A 19,416-nucleotide genomic window follows, 5' to 3' on the forward strand; every position below is an offset into this window, starting at 1 on the left:
ATCTGTAAACTCATAAGAATTTAGTTTTGAACTCCTCAGTCTTCTTGATTTTTTTCAAATTAGTATACGTTTTCGTCTATTGAAATTTTTGACAATATTATTGCTAAATTTTTATTTGGAACTACATATTTAGGGTTGTGTAGTGTTCTGAGGAGTCTTGAATTCATTACACAACACAGCTTCCTACAGCAATCACAAAGCTTCAGCCTCCTTTAAATACTGTACATGATAAAATAAATTTATGAGAGACTAAGAGACTACTACTTTCACCATTCTTAGATATCTAGTTTCATATAAAATAAAGACCTTTGGACTAAAATACAGAAGTTTTTTGTTTGTCCATGTGTCCATGTTTGATGATCTCAGAAGCAGTATCTAGTGTCAGTAGAAGTGTAATTTTTATCATTTGTGGAACAAACCAACAGCAGGATTGAATCCTTGTTCTTTGATGCATGTTATTAAGGTTTTCAAATTGCTTGTTGGTCTACTTTTTCATTTGTTTGTCTAATTTTTCTTTTGTTTGTGTGGTTGGTCTGTTTTTTTGCTTCTATGTAGCTGATTGGTTCAGGTTTTCTGATTGTATCTTGGTGATGAATTTTTGATGCTATATCATTCCCAATCTCTATCAATGATACACTTCCAGATGAAATGTAATATAAAGACCAGGCAGCTTTGGATCAAGTCTTTGATACGTGATAAATTAGCTCACCTATCGGGATTTTTCAGATAGAATCAGTAGTAGCATGGAGTGAGGTTTACTACCTCAGCCAACCATAATACAAACTCCTTTGGTTAATTAATTAAGTATTGGTTAAATCTGCTCATAATGTAAAACCTGTTACTAGCCGTGTAAAGTCCATTACACTTGACCTCATCATTTAGAATCAGTGGCATGCTTCATTTATCCTAGTAGAGGAATTCTTGTTATTGCCAAACGGAAGCTACTGGTCTTATCAAGGTGCATGGACCCTAACCTTGTTCAAAACTTACTTAGATCGTAGCCCCAAAACCGGCTTAGCTACCAAATATGATGCTGTTGGTAATCAATCATTGCTCTCCTGTTTTTTCTTTGCACAGGTAAAAATAAAATAAAATACACTTATCATCAAACATAAGTCACTTTTAGTGTTAATTAACTACATTACTGTATATATGTGTTTGTCATAGTAATGAAATATATCAGTAGATGTTAATCACTGTGTTTGAAGTATGGTGTCATCAAACATTAATCCCTGTCTGTGTTTATTAACTAAAATGATCGTACATTATTGGATGGGGTAAAAGGTACCCAGACTCATTAGAAATGAGTGAAATATTCCAGAAAAAACATTTTAGCATATTTAATAGAAAGCCTGGACTTGAAGTTACAATTCACACATCTAAGTAATGATTACCTGCACTGTACAGTATAAGCTTTTGACATACAAAAAAAAATCTGTGTTAGGCTACAACAAATGCATATGCATTTAAGGTTTGCTGTATGATAGAAATATGAAAGTTAAGGACAAAATTTCACATTTGAATACTGTACTCTACTTATGAAACAATCATTCATGGGAAATTTACAGATAAAATGAGCAAATATTCTTTACCAGTAAACATTGAACTGATAATTTTTTATATATATATATATATATATATATATATATATATATATATATATATATATATATATACTGTATTTGCAATAGCTTTGTATTATTTTTTTATAAGTTATGTTGTGATATTTGCAATATAGAATTTCTAAAATGCTTTATCTAAAAATAGACGAGCAATTTCTGGATAGCGGTCGAGTGAGGTCTATTGATAACATGATATGACTGACTATGGAAAAAAAATTGGTAGTTTAAGTTCACCCAAAATCACTAGAAAAGTTAAATGTAAATTATGCATTTTCTAGCTGACATACAGACTGCATACATTTACAATACTTTACCTCGTAAAAGTTGCATGTAATAACTAGTGAATGGGAAGTAATGTACAATACATTAGTGCATACAATGTTTGATGATATGTCTATCTATGATGTTTTTTATCTGAATTTTTTAATCTATTACTATGTACATATACAATGTTGTATATTTTTAAGACCCTTTTCAAAGAGTTTACTTCTGTACAGCTATGCTCAAAACTGTTGCAACATTAGTCAGAGGTTTTAATTCTAAAGTCACTAGTTGGCAACTCTAATGTTTTACATGAAAATATTCTTATTCAGACAAAAATAAGATTCATAAATTATGGCTAGAATATATTTTACAAGATTTAATTCTTTAATCCAGAACAGTATATGTCAAGATTTTGAGAAAATAATGCATACAGTATACAGTATCTTAAATTTTTTTAGCACATTGTGAAACTTCATTTACTAAGGAACCAAAACCAGACATAGTTATTGTCCACATTTAAATGTAAAAATTAGATTTCAAAGAAAATTAGAAGGAAAGTAATCATTAGTAAAATTAAAGGCTGACCTATTTAGAAAGACAAAAAATAGAAATATGATCAAATTTAACTTTTTTTTTTATGTATCTATCCAAAAATGGTAATTACCACAATTATCCAGGCTTCATTTGTGGGCATAGCTTAACACCTCAGCTCATAGCAAAGAAAGGAAAGTGTCCTATCAAACAAAAGGATAAAGAACGTTTAGCAAATGTTGCGTGTACAAAATTGTTGTTTAATAATTTAAAAGATACCATTTATTAAAAGGAAAAAATAATAACCGAGCAATGATGAACCAGACCATGAAAATGGACAGGACAGACGACTGATTGTGTGATGTAACCAGTTGACTGGTGGAAACGTTCAAATGATGCCACTTATATGAGAAGAAATCTCTGTATGAATCTGAAATGTCATAATTGAGTTCCATCAGTCCAAAGTTCTTAGAAATATTATTGCTTATACAGTATACTGTAATGTACTTCAAATAAACAGAGCAATAGTTTATAGATGGCTGAGATGATATAAGGAAGGAGAAAGCTTGATAAGCCGAAGACAATTTGGTTTTCCTCGTTGCGCCACATTCCATTTAACATAGGCTAAACTTTGCTATACGAAATACTTAATGGCACAAAACAATTTGTAGTTATTCACATTCCCTTGGCTTTAAAGCCAAACTGAAATCCATACATTTTCACTGTTAAAGTTACTCTTTATACAATTGGAAAATCAACCAGAAAGCTTTGATGAAGGTAATGTTGTTTGCTTAAATGTGATGAAACTGAGGCATAGCACTAAAATCTAAATGGAATAGCAATTGCATCTCAGTTTAAAGTTATTCTTCAATAAATAAGTTATCAGTAAAGGCAAGTCCATTATTGAAGCAGCAGCTTAATACATTTCTTTATGATGTAAGCCTAGAGTAGTGAATTGATGAAATAACACATATACAATCTGAGTAGTGTAGCACTTCAAAAATCTAGGAAAACAGTATTTCCATTTTGCGTTTCTACTTGAAACAATTAAAAAAAACATACTGTACACAATATTTTATAATGGTTGAGCAGACTAGGTCCACCTGTAGCTTACTGTCTTATGTCTGTATTTTCACATTACAGTAGTTTAGTAGGTTGGCCAGGGCACTAGCCACCTGTTGAGATGTTATCACTAGAGAGTCATTGGGTCCCTGGAATGACCAGACAATACTACATTGGATCCAATTCTCTGGTCATGGCTCATTTTGTCTTTGCCTACACATACACCAAATAGTTTGGCCCATTTTTACCTCATTCATCTCTCTCCTCTTACACCTGACAACACTGAGGTTACCAAACAATTCTTCTTCACTCAAGGGGTTAACTACTGCAATGTAATTGTTCAGTGGCTATTTTTCTCATGGTAAGGGTAGAAGAGACTCTTTAGCCATGGTAAGCTGGTATTCTAGGAGGAAGACACTCCAAAATCAAACCATGGTTCTCTAGTCTTGAATAGTACCATAGCCTCTGTACCTGGCCTTCCATTGTCTTGGATTAGAGTTTCCTTGCTTAGGGGTACACTCGGGCATGCTGTTCTATCTTATTTATCTTCCTCTCATTTTTTCAAGTTTTTATAGTTTATATGTTAAGGATGTTATTTGATGTTATTACTTTTCTCAAAATATCTTATTTTGATTGTTTATTCTTCTGTTGTTGTTTATTTATTTCCTCGTTTCCTTTTCCCACTGGGCTATTTATACCTGTTGGAACCCTTGGGCATCTTGCTTTTTTAACTAGGGTTATGATAATAGTAATAAGTAGCAAGATTGCATGTTTAGGCAATAATGCTAACTTAAGTGTTTGAAGCTCTAGTTGCTGATGTAAAGCAAATAAGACTTTGTCATAATAAAACTTTATTGTTTAGTAGGATAAATGATACTGATATGAGATTACTGTTGTCGTCTTGCATATAAAGGACAGTTCAATAGTAAGTTTAACTGATTTAACTGATTACTGATGCTTAGGAATATGAAATAAAATATGATGATACATAGCAACTATCTTTTTGGAGCTTTCATTGTGTTTGATACTGTACAAAGAAAAACAGGTTGCATCAGAGCATGGCTGCACATATTGCTGTACATGTTTTTAAAGAGAGTTGATGGAGGAAAGGTAAAAGTAAGGTGATGAAAGAAAATGGCCAACTGTTTGTTAGCCTATCTTAGTGCAATCTAGCAAAATTAGAACTCATAAGACACTCTGGATATTTTGTGAAATCATTATGCTTGGTAAAAAATTTCAAAAGTCAGTGTTCTCACATGCAAGTACAGCTTACAACACTGAGACATGCCTGGAATAATTCTGGTTATATTTAGTGGGAGATTTAATGAAAGAGTGTTTACTCGTCAGATCCATACCGACAATGTTTCTGGCATGCTGGGGTCCAACTTAGCTAAGTCTCTTTGTGCTCTGCATCATATATTTTTCATGTATTAATTCATTATTATTACCTCCATTACAAAGGTACATTATTTTCATTACCGCCGTGGTTGCTTTTTGAGAGTTTGGATTGTAACTTTTGGTGGGGCCAGACATTTCTGCAATGGAATTTTCATCTTGGTTTTAAGCCTAAGAAATGGAAACCCTATATACTAATATTAATTTTATTAACCATATTAGATCATTATTTATGCATATATGTCTATCTAGGGTTGTATCGACTCTTAACTGGTAAGACTTTGATGGATCTAAACAACTAAACTTATAGTCTGGTCAATAAAAATGAACTCATAAGTGTTTTGACATTGTCAAAATTTTGTACCAAGTATTTATCTCTTGTTTTCTGTTGAATGCATATACCGTTTTATTATTTGTCACTACTTTGGTATATTTATATATATTTACAAGGATTGTTAGTTATGTTAAATAAAACGGCCATTTAATATACTGTAGAAGCAGTATATTCTTTGTACTCCATTTTTTACTAATGAATATCCTTACCACAGAAGCTTTTCAAGTTAAAGGTCCTTTTCACTTTTCTATTTTTATTTATGAAGTACTGTATGTCTAAACTTGAACATTTTCTTTCAGATACCGGGATTGACCTACAGTGGTGAAGAAGAAATGCTCTCACAATTCCGTGTCAAGTATCTACACCAAGTAGGAGAGTTCCGCCACCTTAGTTTTATTCCTGCTGAATCTCTTCAGCGGTCTTTGCCAAGAACCAAATCCCGGGGAAGGAAATCCATTGAAAATGCTGTTAAGAACAATGCTACTGAGGTAGGTACCGATATACTATCTTCATATGTGAAATTATTGATCATAACATTTTAGTTTCAGTTGGTTAAATTTATGTACTTTATTTCTTCATTTTGATAAAATGTACAATACTGTATATGAAAATCAGTTATTGCTATCTTACAGTCATTGATTTTTTCAAATATGTGTGCCAAATTTATGGATCAGCTACTAAGACTTTATTTGAAAAACTTGATGTTGTTCACAATATGGGGCTCTGCATCGGCACTGGTGCCATAGAACATCTTTCATTGATAGTCTGCATGTGGATTTTGTCATGCCTCCCCTTTCCATCCGTAGAGAGGAGTTGAGTTTAAGGTTTTTAGTTAGGTCCCTTGCTATGAGAAACAATCCTAATAGTAAATATGTTAGGGCTCCTTTAGATTGAGCTCCTAACAGATCCAGAGTGCCCAGGCCGTTGGAAGTATAACTGAAAAATTATGCCAGAGAAGTAGGTTTGTTAACAGCACAGATAGCAGCGGTAGGAAAGACCAAGTCTCCGCCTTGGTGTAATCCAGCTGTTAAAGTATGTTTTACGGCAGGAGGGAAAAATACCTTACCAGTGAGGTAGTGAAAAGTGAATTTTTAATTCAAGCTGCTCAACATCATGGGAAAAATGTTTTTACGGATGGTTTCAAATTGGCTGCAGGAGTTGGAAGTGCAGTTGTGGTGGGGGATATTGATATTAGAAAGAAACTTCCATCCTCTTGTTCAGTATTTACTGCTTAGCTACTGTAAAGGTCTGTGTTTCTCTTATCCCAATGCTCTGCACCCTTCACCATGGCTTCCACAAGGAGATTTCCACAATAAAACCAGGGCAGCATTTGATTTTCTCACTGTTTACCCTGGCTTCCCCAGTCCACATATTTTTAAAAATGGTAATCAAAATAGTTTTTATACAATTTTTACAGATCCAATTGTGTTTTACTCTCAATTAAATAAATTATGCCAGCTCATCATCTAGTACAAGAGTTGCAGGACTAGTTAGTACTTCTTCTGTCTAGGAAGAATATCCGTGTTCATTTCTTTTTGGTCCCTGCCTACGTTTGGGTGAATGGAATGAACGAGTAGATAAGGGAGCTAAGGAAGCTTATGTGCTACTTAACCCATCCAACCTTAAGTATTCCTCACAAAGACCTTAAAAGTTTAGATACATTTTCACTGTAGGAATAAGTGGCAAGCACAATGGTTTGAAGTGACCACCAATACAAAATTGAAACAAATCCACCCTTTGGTGGATAAATGGTCATCTTATAATTCTACAAGTAGGAGGTATGACATCATTTTAACTAGACTGCGTATTGGCCATACATATGCAACCCATATTTATTTAATGAGTGGGGAAGGGAGACAAGTCCCTCTTTGTAATACTTTTCAAGTGACAATGGATATTAAACATATTTTAGTCAATTGTCCTGTTTTTAATCTTCAGAGGACACATTTACTCCAAGACAAAACCTTTAAGTTATATACTGGGTGAAAATTGTAATACCCTGAACTTGAAAGAATTTATACGGAATATTGAGTTACTGGTATATCACAGGCTTTAATTAATTTTATTAATTTATTTATTTAATCCTTTTTATCCCTTCTTATTTCACATTTAGATGTTATAGTATATGCATAGATAAATAATCAATAGCCCAAACTTTGTCTCAAAATATTAGGATTGTCTTTTGGTCTACCGTCCTACTGAGAAAACCTTGCAAATCAAACTGATCACAGTATAGCCATTTAATGTTACTTTCTAAGCTTGTTAAATATGTACAGTATAAGTAATTTATACTTTAATGCACATAGATGTGATTGGTGTCTCTCATGATATTTTTTCTGTGTACTATATCTTGTTTATATCTGCTGTCAATACCAGAGTTACCATTGGTACCAAAAATATTGATGTTAATATATGATTGCTATTTGTATATACAGCAGCAAACCTCTTATAAGACTAACACACATAAGTTTCCTTGAACTGAAGTTTTTTTTCATTTCCAGTGTATAGTTCAGTTCTTTGTGAAGAAAAAAAAAATTTAATTTTAAAGTTATGAGGTGAAAACTACGCTATGATACAATACTGTTTGTAGACCAGGTATTTTGTTTGTGTTTGAAGGGAAAAGCTGGTACTTTATATATGAAAGTACAGGTAAATGAAAATATCCTTTAAATTTTCAATAAAAAAAACTACAAATTTGGGTACAAAAATAACCTTGTTAGCATGAGTAATATATTTATCAAGTCATATTATTTCAGTGATTCTTACCAAAGATTCATAATGCTATTACTGTACCTCCTTGGTTTAAAGGTTTAAATTCTGCTCATGAATGGCAGAGGCAAGGGACAGTGACATTGCCCTATCAAGCTGGACAATGCCCTAGAGACTGACCATAATACATATGATCAGCGTCCATGCCCCCTCTCCACCCAAGCTAGGACCAAGGAGGGCCAGGCAGTGGCTCCTGATGACTGAGCAGATAGACCTATAGGGTCCCCCAAATGCCCTATCCTTAGCTTACAAAGATGGTGAGGTTGCAGCAACCAAAGAAACTAACTAATTTATGTGGGACTCTAATCCCAGTCTGGCATTCACCAGTCAGGGACGTTACCACATCTTGACAGTAAAACTAAAATACAACTGATCTGCCCCTGTCATACATCATTGGCCTCCTGGCAGCATGTGATGCTAGAATGACTGACTTCGGACCAACCTCATTATTTCTTTGTCATCAGATGAAAGCTAATCGGCTTTTCATGTGATCGCATTGTTTTGGATTAGTCACCCCTTGCTGTATGTATTTATCAGTTAGTGTTCTTTTCTTTAGTTCTTGATATCTCAGGTGAGCCTCCAGAGTTTGCTGATTTGTAAATTACAAGATCAGGAGAAATGCCATTGTAACCAAAACATTGTAAAAGTTATCTTTCAAGAGCTTAGATTAACTTCATTTTCAAACCCGTCATCACCAGTAACTGTTTTGTGATAAATATTCCTAGGGGGCTATAATTTCACCAAGTAATCTCCTACATTTTCTGTCATGAGCACTTCCTCAATTCCAAATTTTCCAGTTTTCATTTATACCCTTCTTGGTCTTTGTCTATATCAACTACTGGTATGACTGATTTTAGCTCTGCCATCCTCATCATACACACAAAAGATGTTTATTTTCCAGCTTGCAGATACCATAGCTCAGCCACATTTCATTTGTAATGTGATCTTCATAGTATATTTCAGCCATGTATCTCAGACTTACATAGTCACACCTTTTTAAAGTTGTCTTATTTCTTTGTAAGTACCTGTATCTTAATTAAAGAAGTTATTTACCAGTAATCTTGCATTTTTTCACAAGGTTTAAGTTGTCACTTTTCTTTTACGGCCTTTTTTTATTATTTCCTGCATTACTTGTCACATAGGTAACTTGAATATTCTGTCTCATAAGGCCTGTCCTTACAATACAGTAGAGTTTTCTTCCATCTCGACTATTACCTCATATATGCTTCAATGTTGAAACTGCTACTTTGGGTTTTTCAATCCCAGGTCTTTCTTGCAGCACTAAAGTGTTGCATTAAGTGTGTTACCACTGCATTAATTCCTACTCCTCCCCACATCATCCACACGTCCTCTTTCCTAAACTAGACTTCCTTATTTTCTCTTGTTGAGCTTGAGTTTGAATTTTCTTTTACAGTAATGGTTTTTAAAATCCTCTCTCTCACTTTATTACTCATATTAATCTTTCGTTAACACTGTGAAATCTGCTTATGGCACCTCCCTTGGGCTTTCCTTTATGAATTTTCTTGTTGGAAAACATGCTTTGATGTTTTTTAAATATTTTTGAAGTAAATGAATAATGAATAACCACCACAATGCAGAAACTGTTCAAAGTGCATTAAATATGAGTAATTGGCTTACCATATAAAAGCTAATTGCCAAAGAGATATATTTTAACTAATTATTTCATAGCCTTTTCTGTTAGAGCTGATAAATTTATTGTATCAATAAATTCAAGGTTCACTAGTCCTTCATCATTAAAATTCCTTTTTCTTTGGTTTGTAGAGTGATTCCTGGTTGTATCTGCTATTGATAAAAGATAACGAGGCATGAGCTTAAATGTATTTATAAATATCATTAGCAAAACAGTAAATTATAAGAGGCAAAAGTCTTCATTATATAGTTCAAACTGGTTGTTCTAAATCTCCTTATGTGAAAGTTACTGGCATAGCTTCTAATACAACAATTCTTTCTAAGTAACATCCAGCATTTCTATTTTTAGTGGAAAACTTTCTGTAATATTTCCAGTAATTTTAATGACAGGACTGAAAGAGTGCCACCACAAAAAATATACTTTTGTAAATAGAAGGCCATCAGTCAAATGTACAGTAAAACTATTGCCATGAACATTGAAAATTAAGCTCAATATGAAAGTGATACGAAGTTTGTGTAAATGTTGGAGGCCTGTGTTGGACCCTTGGTCATTAGATATTAAAGAAAATTAGAATGCATACAAAACAGAAAAGTTGCTTTTGCCATGACCAGATTAAGTGTGACAATTCCTATCTTTGGATGTCTAGGATCACTATAATCCATCATCTGTAGATATGCAGTAAACTTTGTGAAGTAATGAATGAAATTGAAATGATTCAAATAGTATCAAACCCTCTATTTGGGGATTTTTCATTACAATGAAATAACCTGTTTGTTAATTTTTTTTTATATTCTATGTATTGGTTACTGTCCCATGTCCCTAAATACATGGATTATAATTAAATTTTGATAAGAAACATGTTTTATATAACTCTCCTTATTTCAACCAACAGTAAATGTCAAATCTCTTACACAAATATATTTCATAAATTTTCCTGTGATCTTTTAATTATTTCAGTCACTGAATTTTCAATATTTTAATTCTAGTTTATTTACAGATAAAATATTAGGACCTGCTCGATTAAACTTTTTATTTGTTTGGTTAAATTGTTTTATAATAAGAGTGTTCACTTTCCATCAAATTTCGGAAAAGACTGGTAATAAATTGTGAAGTTCAGTCATTTTCATATGTGTGGTTATTGATATAGAATATTTTTTAGGGTGGTACTAAAAGGAAGGTCCTTAGCAAATACCCTTCTGACGTCATTTACGTTGTTGCTGAAGTTCACACACCGGGAGAAGTTATGGAGCTTACTCTCTATCCAGGTGATCATGTTGCTTTACTGAAAAACAAAGATCCCTTGGGCAAGTCAGATCGCTGGTTTGTAGATGATGGAGGTAAGAGACTTTTTATCATAAACTGTACGTACAGTACAGGGATATTACAGGTGAAGGAAAGTACTGTATATTGTTCCATACAGAGTTTTAAATTCTCTGACTTTTTCATTTTCATTTTTCATCTATTAGGCTGAACAAACACAACAAGTTGTGATACAGACGGTTAAATTATTATCTACTGTTTAGGCAAAAACCATGGAAAGTAAAGTACAGTATGTACTATATTATATTGTTTTTCATAAGGGATATTAATTTTTTATTGCCTGACACCACAGGGTTATAAGGGACTTATTTATTAGGTGAAAATCATACTACTGTATTGGATATAAATTAAGATTAATTTTACCAGACATACAATTGAAAATATCTTTATAGCTGTTTTTTTGTAATTATAGTATATAAAATTTACAATTGGACCTTGGCTTCAGCTTTCGCTCTGTCCCTAAAATTGTGTCAAACTAAAATCACTAAGATTAAAAAAAAAATCATAAAAAGAAGAGGGCCTAATTGTTCATTGCATATAAAATTTGTAATGTATTTTTTTATCTCAGAATACTAGCAAATAAATCATTAATTTTTCCTACAGATAACAAAGGATTTGTGAGAGCTTCCTGTCTCAGACATATTCAAGGACCTGAGAATAGAGCAGGAGTTGTAACAGCACTTCCATCATCTATTAACACAGCAGTTCCCCTCCCAACGCCGGGAAATCCTCTCGCACCTCCAAGGCCATCAACTCTACCACGTGCTGCTCCAACCCCACCTTTGCCTGAGCGTCCTCCGCGTTATGAAGACCTCTTTCCCACCATTACTTCAGCACCACCAAGACCTCCTCAGAGCATCAGTTTTCCTCGAAATGGGCAACAACCCCCGCCACGATACTCAATGGGTCAGGAGATTAACCCTCCTACAACTCAGACCATGCTTCCTAGCAAGCCTGGGCGTAGAGAATCTTGTGACGACAGGATTGATAGACAGGAACCAGAAAGTTATTATAGCCCACCCCTTGACAGACAGCAGTCAAATGAATACAACTCACCTGTATCAGAAGAAAGCAATATTTATGAAGAAATTGAACAGGTGAGTTGTATTTTTACTTTAGTAACCCAGAGGTATGAAAGAAAGTTTATTTCAACATGAATCATCATCATCATCTACGCCTATTGACGCAAAGGGCCTCGGTTAGATTTTGCCAGTCGTCCCTTATCCTGATCTTTTAATTCAATACTTCTCCATTCATCATCTCTTACTTCGCGCTTCATAGTCCTCAACCATGTAGGCCTGGGTATTCCAACTCTTCTAGTGCCTTGTGGGACCCATTTGAACGTTTGGTGAACTAATCTCTTTTGAGGAGTGCGAAGATCATGCCCAAACCATCTCCATCTACCCCTCATCATGATCTCATCAACATATGGCACTTGAGTAATCTCTTATAGTTTCATTTCTAATCCTGCCTTGCCATTTAACTCTCAATATCCTTCTGAGGGCTTTGTTCTCAAATCTACTAAATATATTGGAGATTGTTTCATTGTCATACCATGACTCATGTCCATAGAGTAACACCGATCTCACTAAAGTAATATATAGTTGGATTTTTATATGTAATTTCAGGCAATTTGATTTCCAAATTTTACTTATCCTAGCCATTGTCTGATTTGCTTATTTCAATCTTTCACTAAACTCCAATTCTAAAGACCCTGTATTGGAGATCATAGTTCCTAAAAACCGTACTTAAATGATTCTACCTCATTAATCATTTCTCCTTCCAATGATATTTCATCTTCCATTGCATACTCCATTCTCATCATCTCTGTCTTTCTTCTATTTATCTTCAGCCCAACCTCCTGAGATTTTTCAGGCATTCTGGTAAGCAAGCATTAAAAATCCTGCGGTGTTCTGCTAACAAGGACAGCATCATCAGCATACTCTAGGTCTGCTAAATTTCTTTCACCAATCCAATCGAATCATTCTCCACCATCTCTGACTGTTCTAAGCATTCCAAAATCCATGAGGAGAATAAACAACATAGGTGACAACACATTTCCTTGGAGTACTCCACTGTTCACTGGAAATTATTTGATATGACTCCATTAACATTAACTTTTTACTTGTTATGCTCATGAACAGACTTGATCAAATTTACATATTTGAGAGGAATTCCATAATAACGCATGACTCCCCACAAAATTGGCCGGTGCGCATCATCAAAGGCTTTTTCATAGTCCACAAACGCCATTAAAAGGGGATTCTATATTCTACGCATTGCTGTATGTCTTGAAATGAAAATTTGGTCAGTGCAACTTCTACCTTTTCTAAATCCTGCTTGTTCATCTCTCAGCTTTTCATCAATCTTACTCTCCAGTCTCTTTAGAATTAGTATACTATACGGTATATTTTCATAGCAATTGACCCAAGTGTTATGCCTCTCATTATTACAATCAATCAGGTCTCCTTTTTTTTTTTACTATTTTCACCAACACTTCTAAATCCCATTCATCAGGTTTTGCCTCCTCATTGCACATTTTACAAAATAATCTTGTAAGTAGTCTGTGAGTCACTTCATTTACGGCCAGTATCATCTCCACAGTTATTCCATCGTATCCCGGCGCTTTCCATCTCTAGTTTTTTGAGGATAGCTTCAACTTCAAACACACTGAATTCATTCATAGGCACATCAAGGTCTTCATCAGCTTCAGGTATATCAATCAAATTATTCCCTTCATATCTCCTATTCATAACCTCACTAAAGTGTTCCATCCAACGTTGTCTTTCTTCATCTTCTGTTACTATAACAGAGCTATCTCTTTTTGATGGGTATATGGTTCTTCTTTGCCCCAGTCGAGATTTCATTAATAATTATATGAGCAATTCTTACACCATAGCCAGTTCCTAAATTCATAGCATAGCATAGCCAGCCTCATCTGCTTTAGTGTCTAAATATTCTCTCCAGTCATTCCTGACTTCCCTTTTGACCTCACTATCAGTACTGGAATACTTAGCATGCTGTACCTTGTAATTTTCATTATTTCATCAAAAACTTTCAACAATCAATTTCTGTCTTTGTCTCCTTTTTATAGTCTCCCAAGTAACATTTGATATCCATGGCTTTCTCCTTGTAACTGCGTGTCTCAAGACTTCACTACCAACTGACTGATATATGTTCTTGATATCACACCATTCCTCAATAATTGTCTGTTCTTCGTCTCTTAAAGCTTCTAAGACTGCAAATCGATTCCTACATTAAATTGCAAATGTTTGTGCTCTTCTTCTAAAGGCATAGTTATATCTAACCTAGCTATTCTATCCATCTTTCTGTTGGGTGCTTTCAGTTTTAATTTCAGTGTGGCAATGAGGAGCTGGTGACCACTACCAATATTTGCACTTCTATAGCTTCTTACATTTCTCAGTCCTCCTTCTCTCTTTTTTAATGGCAATGTGATCTATCTGATTTTTGTAATTGCCACATGGTTAAGTCCATGTATATTTGGGGATGTTCTTGCGTTGAAAAAGACTACCTCCAATGACAAGACTGTTTGCCGAACAGAAACTTATGAAATGTGCTCCATTTTCATTTGCAACTTCGCCAAGACCATCGACACCCATTACATTCTCCACCCCTTGATTATTTCTTCCAACTTTAGCATTGAAGTCTCCAATCACTATATATATGTATATATATATATATATATAATATATTTATGTATATATATATATATATATATATTCATATAATATATATATGTATTCATAAATATATATATATATATATATATATATAAATACATAAAAATATGTATATATATAAATATATATATGTAAATATATATACAGTATATATATAATATATATATATGTACATATATATATATATATATATATACATACTGTATATATATAAATATATATATATACACAAATTATATTATATTATATATATATATATATGTATATATAAATAAATATATATATATATATATATAAAATATTTATATATATATATATATATATAAATATAAATATATATACTGTATATATATATATATATATATGTATATATATATATATGTATATATATATATATATATATATACACAAATATATATATATATATACATATACATATATATATATATAAATATATATATATATATACACACAAATATATATATATATATATACATATACATATATATATATATATATATATATATTTGTTCCAACACAGAGACTTACCTCGAACTACTTTCTTAGGAGGTACCTGGAATCTCCTCTCAACCGACCAGAGTTTTGTGTAGTCTACCCTACTTCCGTTTTCTGTGGGGACTAACTCAGTCGTAAGGAGAACGTGCCCTGAGGGTAGTCCTGAGCTAGATCGGCGTTAGCTTGGGTCTCGCTCGTCAGTAAGTTCTCTGGTCGCGTCGTGATACCATCCCGTCGCTCTCCATTCTCTTGCGATCCTTTGTGTCCCCGACTCGTGTGTCCCACGTGGTTCCCGCGTGGTATCTCTGTGCTTTCCCTTGTGTTCTCGCGTGTTTGCGTGATTCCCTTGTGCTTCCCCAAGTGTATTCCTTATCCTTTCCCTGCATTCCTGTGTCTTGTGGTTTTGTGTTGTGATGGAGCAGACCCGCCGTTGTCCTGGGCCTAGAGCCGGGAAGTCGTGTGGAGCGTTCCTATCCAAGCCGGAGGTGGACCCGCATTCCCTTTGCTCTTCCTGTAGGGGTAGTGTGTGCTCGCCGACGGATACGTGCCCGGAGTGTGTTAGTTGGAGTGAGATCCAGTGGGTTCGTTTTAGCACAAAGAAAAAGAAGTCCTCTAAACGGTCCCCCAGGAAGGCGAGCATCTCTTCGCCATTGCCGTCGCCAGGTGGGAGGTCTGACGAGGTTTCTGTTCCTTCTTCCCCTACCCAGGGTAGGGGCGAGGTAAGTCCGTTGCGGGGAAGGTGCCGATGGCTCTTCCCCAAGAGTCTAATATTCATGATGTGGGGGTTGCTGAATCTTCACAGGCTAGTGGGGGGCCTGAAAGTGCTTTGTCTGGGGGTCTTGGGGACTCTGCCCTTGTGATTGGGGGGCACATCTCCTCCGATGACCCCATGTGTAGTAATACTGTTACTGTCTCTTCGCCCGCGTCTTGGGCCTGCATTTCAGGTACCTCAGCAGCTGATGGCGTCCAGGATATGTTGGACTCGACGGTAGGGGAGCCCTTCGGGTGGAAGCTCCTGAAAACCCCAGGTAGGTCCCCGTTGAGGATGGAGGATGGCCTCGATTCCTGGTTCCCCATCATGGTGCGGCCGACCTCCCTTCCAGCCCCTCTGTCGGCGGTTCCTGACTCGTTTTTGCGACCTTCGACCTCCGGAACTCAACAGTTCGTGAAGACCTCCGTTGCCCTCGAGCCCGTCCGTCGGTCAGGTTATGCCGTATCGTCGGGGTCTTCGGAGGCCGGCTCATCGGTCTCTTCGGAGGGTGAAGCGAGGAGGAGGCGCCGTCGGAGGAGGGAGAGATCCAGGAGCAGGCGCTCCCGTTCGAGGTCACGTTCAAGGTATAGCAGAAGACGTTCCAGGTCCCCGAGGAGGAAGTACAGGAGGAATAGGTCCCCCAAAGGTGAATGGGTCTTCGTTCCCCGCAGGAGGGTCGAGGACTTCGACGAGTTTCCGCGTTCTCCGAGTCGCCGGCCCAGGGACGGTTCTCCACGGAGGCCCTCTGCCAGGCATAAGTATGACCCTCGCAAGGAACAGAGCGAGAAGGCCTCTTCAGGTAGGCGTAAGGCCGCGAAGCTTCCGGCTCAACCCGCCCAGCGGGGGGAGTCACGTTTTCAGACGGGCAGCCTAGTCGGGTCAGCACAGTTGACTCGGCCCTTGGACTCGCAGGGACGGCTTCCTCCGTCGGGCCAGCCCACGGAAGTCTCGCCCTCTTTGCCCAAAGACGTATTACGGACGGTAGTCCTCGCCGACACGGCGATTCCCGTCCCGACACCTAGGTCTAGTGCGGAGGTTCCCGTCGGCACAGACTGTTACCACCACAGGGAGGTGCTCGTCGAGTCCGAGCCACAGCGACAGGTGGGGCTGCCCGTCGGCCCGTCACCTCGGCCTCAGATGGAGGGTGTTGCTGGCGACAGTGAAGGTTCCCCAACCGAGGACTCGGCATATCGGAGGGTGATAGGTCTTATACGGAGGCATCACCGGATCGAGGAACCTGTTCCCGCCGACGAGGATGCCTGGCGTTCCAGCCTTAATTGACTGATGGAGGCCCCCGTGCAGCAGAAACCCTCCCTGGCGCTGCCTGTGGCCAGGGATTTGGTCCTGGGCCGTGCCCACATGGACAAGGTTGTGGCGGGCAATGCCGAAGCCCCCAAGTCCCAGAGTTCCTCAAAGTTACTCCAGGGACTCAGGTCCCAGAGTAGGTTTTATGTCCCAGAGGGGCAGCGACCGGGAGCCTGCAAAATGGAGTCTTCCCTTGAAGTGTTGAGTCAGGGTGCCCCGGAGGACAGAGCCGCCTCAGCCCTGATTTGTTTTTCACAGTCGGAGGCTTCGATGATGGAGGAGATGTCCAAGGACTTAGTCCACGTCGCCTCCTGGTTGGACTGGTGGGCCTCCACTGTGGTAGGTGTTCAAGCCACCTACGACTTGACAGACCCTGCGAACCAAGACCTCCTGAAGGAACTCATCATCTCCGGGGGAAAGACCTTAAAGTTCCTGACTTTCCAGTCTCTTGCCCTGTCAGCTAACTGGGTGCTTAGGAAAAGGGATACGGTCTTAGCCAAGCTTTCCCGGAAAATCCCTGACAGAGAGGCAAGGGCTTTGAGGAGCCTGCCTGTGTGGGGTGACTCCCTGTTTCCGTTGAAACAGCTGGAGGAGGTCATGGAAAAGGTCTTGAAAAGGAAGGAAGTGGGTGCACCCAGACCCCACTCCGTGAGGAGGCCCACTTACAGGAGGACAACATCGGATGGCCCCTCTACTTCTCATGCCTCTCCTAGCCAGACGAGGAGAGACGCTCCATCTACCTCTTGGGCTCAACCACCGCAGCCCCTCCGTAGAGGAGCCCCAGCAGCGTCTGCCTCTTTTAGGACGGCCTACTCAGCGTCCATGAGAGGGCGTTCAGGCCGCTCCTCCAGGAGATAGAGTGGGAGGCCCCCTACTCCTGCCCAAGCCTCAGGTTGGGGGATGCCTCAGACATTTTTGGCAAGCATGGAGGGCCCACGGTGCGGAGCCCTGGACAGTATCCGTACTGAAGGAAGGGTACAGACTCCCGTTCCTAACAGAACCTCCACCTCTGATCCCGGCCAGTCTGGCGGAGTGGCTAGCACCCAAGGACCCCTTGAAGAGGGCGGCCCTTCAGGAGGAAGTTTCCACCATGATGGAGAAAGGTGCGGTGGAAGTGGTCCTACATCCAGGCCCAGGCTTCTACAGTCGTCTTTTTCTGGTGGAGAAAGCGACAGGGGGTTGGAGACCGGTGATAGACCTGTCAGCCCTCAACAAGTTTGTTTGCAAGATGGACTTCAAAATGGACACCCCAAAGTCGGTCTTGCAGTCCTTGAGGGAAGGGGACTACATGATGTCCATAGACCTCAAGGACGCATACTTTCAAATCCCGATCCACCCCTCAAGCAGGAAGTTTCTCCGGGTGAAGTGGGGTTCCCAGATCCTGCAGTTCAAGACCCTCTGCTTCGGTTTGTCAACAGCTCCCCAGGTATTCACGAGAGTCTTCACGACAGTTTCTGTGTGGGCTCACGAGCGGGGTATTCGCCTCATTCGATACCTGGACGACTGGTTACTCCTTTCCTCCTCAGAGGAAGTTTTGAAGGAGCAAGGAGTAAAACTAATTCAATTCTGCAAGGATCTGGGTATCACGATCAACCTGGAGAAATCGAATCTGTCTCCCTCCACCAGGATGACCTACTTGGGGATGATGCTGGACTCCCGACTAGTGAGGGCCTTTCCGTCGGAGAAACGGTTAAACAACCTGGAATGGATCCTCCTGCCTTTCCTTTCGAGGCAACCCAGGAGAGCCAAAGACGGGCAAAGGTTAATAGGGCACCTAGTGTCATTGGAGAAACTCATTCCCCAAGGGAGGCTCAGACTCAGGAGCATCCAATGGAACCTGAAGGAGCTCTGAAACCAAGTGGACTCGCCCTACAAATTAATTCCCGTCCTGCCAGAGACAATACACTCCCTGGAGTGGTGGCTATGTCGGTCGAATACCCTCAAGGGGATGCCCTTCGCAACCGAGCCTCCCGAGATGCTTCTGTTCACAGATGCCTCTAAAGAGGGGTGGGGGGCACATCTCCTCAACGAGACAACGAGAGGAACTTGGACGGACGAGGAGAAAGGTCAGCACATCAACGTCCTAGAGATGAAGGCAGTCCGAAATGCTTGCCTACAGTTCGTAGATCTTCTGAGGGGGAACGCAGTGGCGTTGATGTGCGACAACGCCACTGTAGTAGCGTACATAAAGAAAC

At 38.4% G+C, this 19,416-nt stretch overlaps 1 protein-coding gene across 2 annotated transcripts in view; it reads left to right on the forward strand.

Moving 5' to 3' along the window:
• Positions 1 to 19,416, forward strand: part of LOC137615189 (dynamin-binding protein-like) — a 228,203-nt gene that overhangs the window by 186,232 nt on the left and 22,555 nt on the right. For both annotated transcript variants that reach the window (XM_068344831.1, XM_068344832.1), the window contains exons 17-19: positions 5,508 to 5,696; positions 10,788 to 10,965; positions 11,552 to 12,045. In XM_068344831.1, the coding sequence (XP_068200932.1) occupies positions 5,508 to 5,696; positions 10,788 to 10,965; positions 11,552 to 12,045 (861 nt within the window). The remainder of the gene's footprint in view (positions 1 to 5,507; positions 5,697 to 10,787; positions 10,966 to 11,551; positions 12,046 to 19,416) is intronic.

The sequence above is a fragment of the Palaemon carinicauda genome, chromosome 21 (assembly GCF_036898095.1).
Source record: "Palaemon carinicauda isolate YSFRI2023 chromosome 21, ASM3689809v2, whole genome shotgun sequence".
In the NCBI taxonomy this organism is placed as follows: Eukaryota; Metazoa; Arthropoda; class Malacostraca; order Decapoda; family Palaemonidae; genus Palaemon; species Palaemon carinicauda.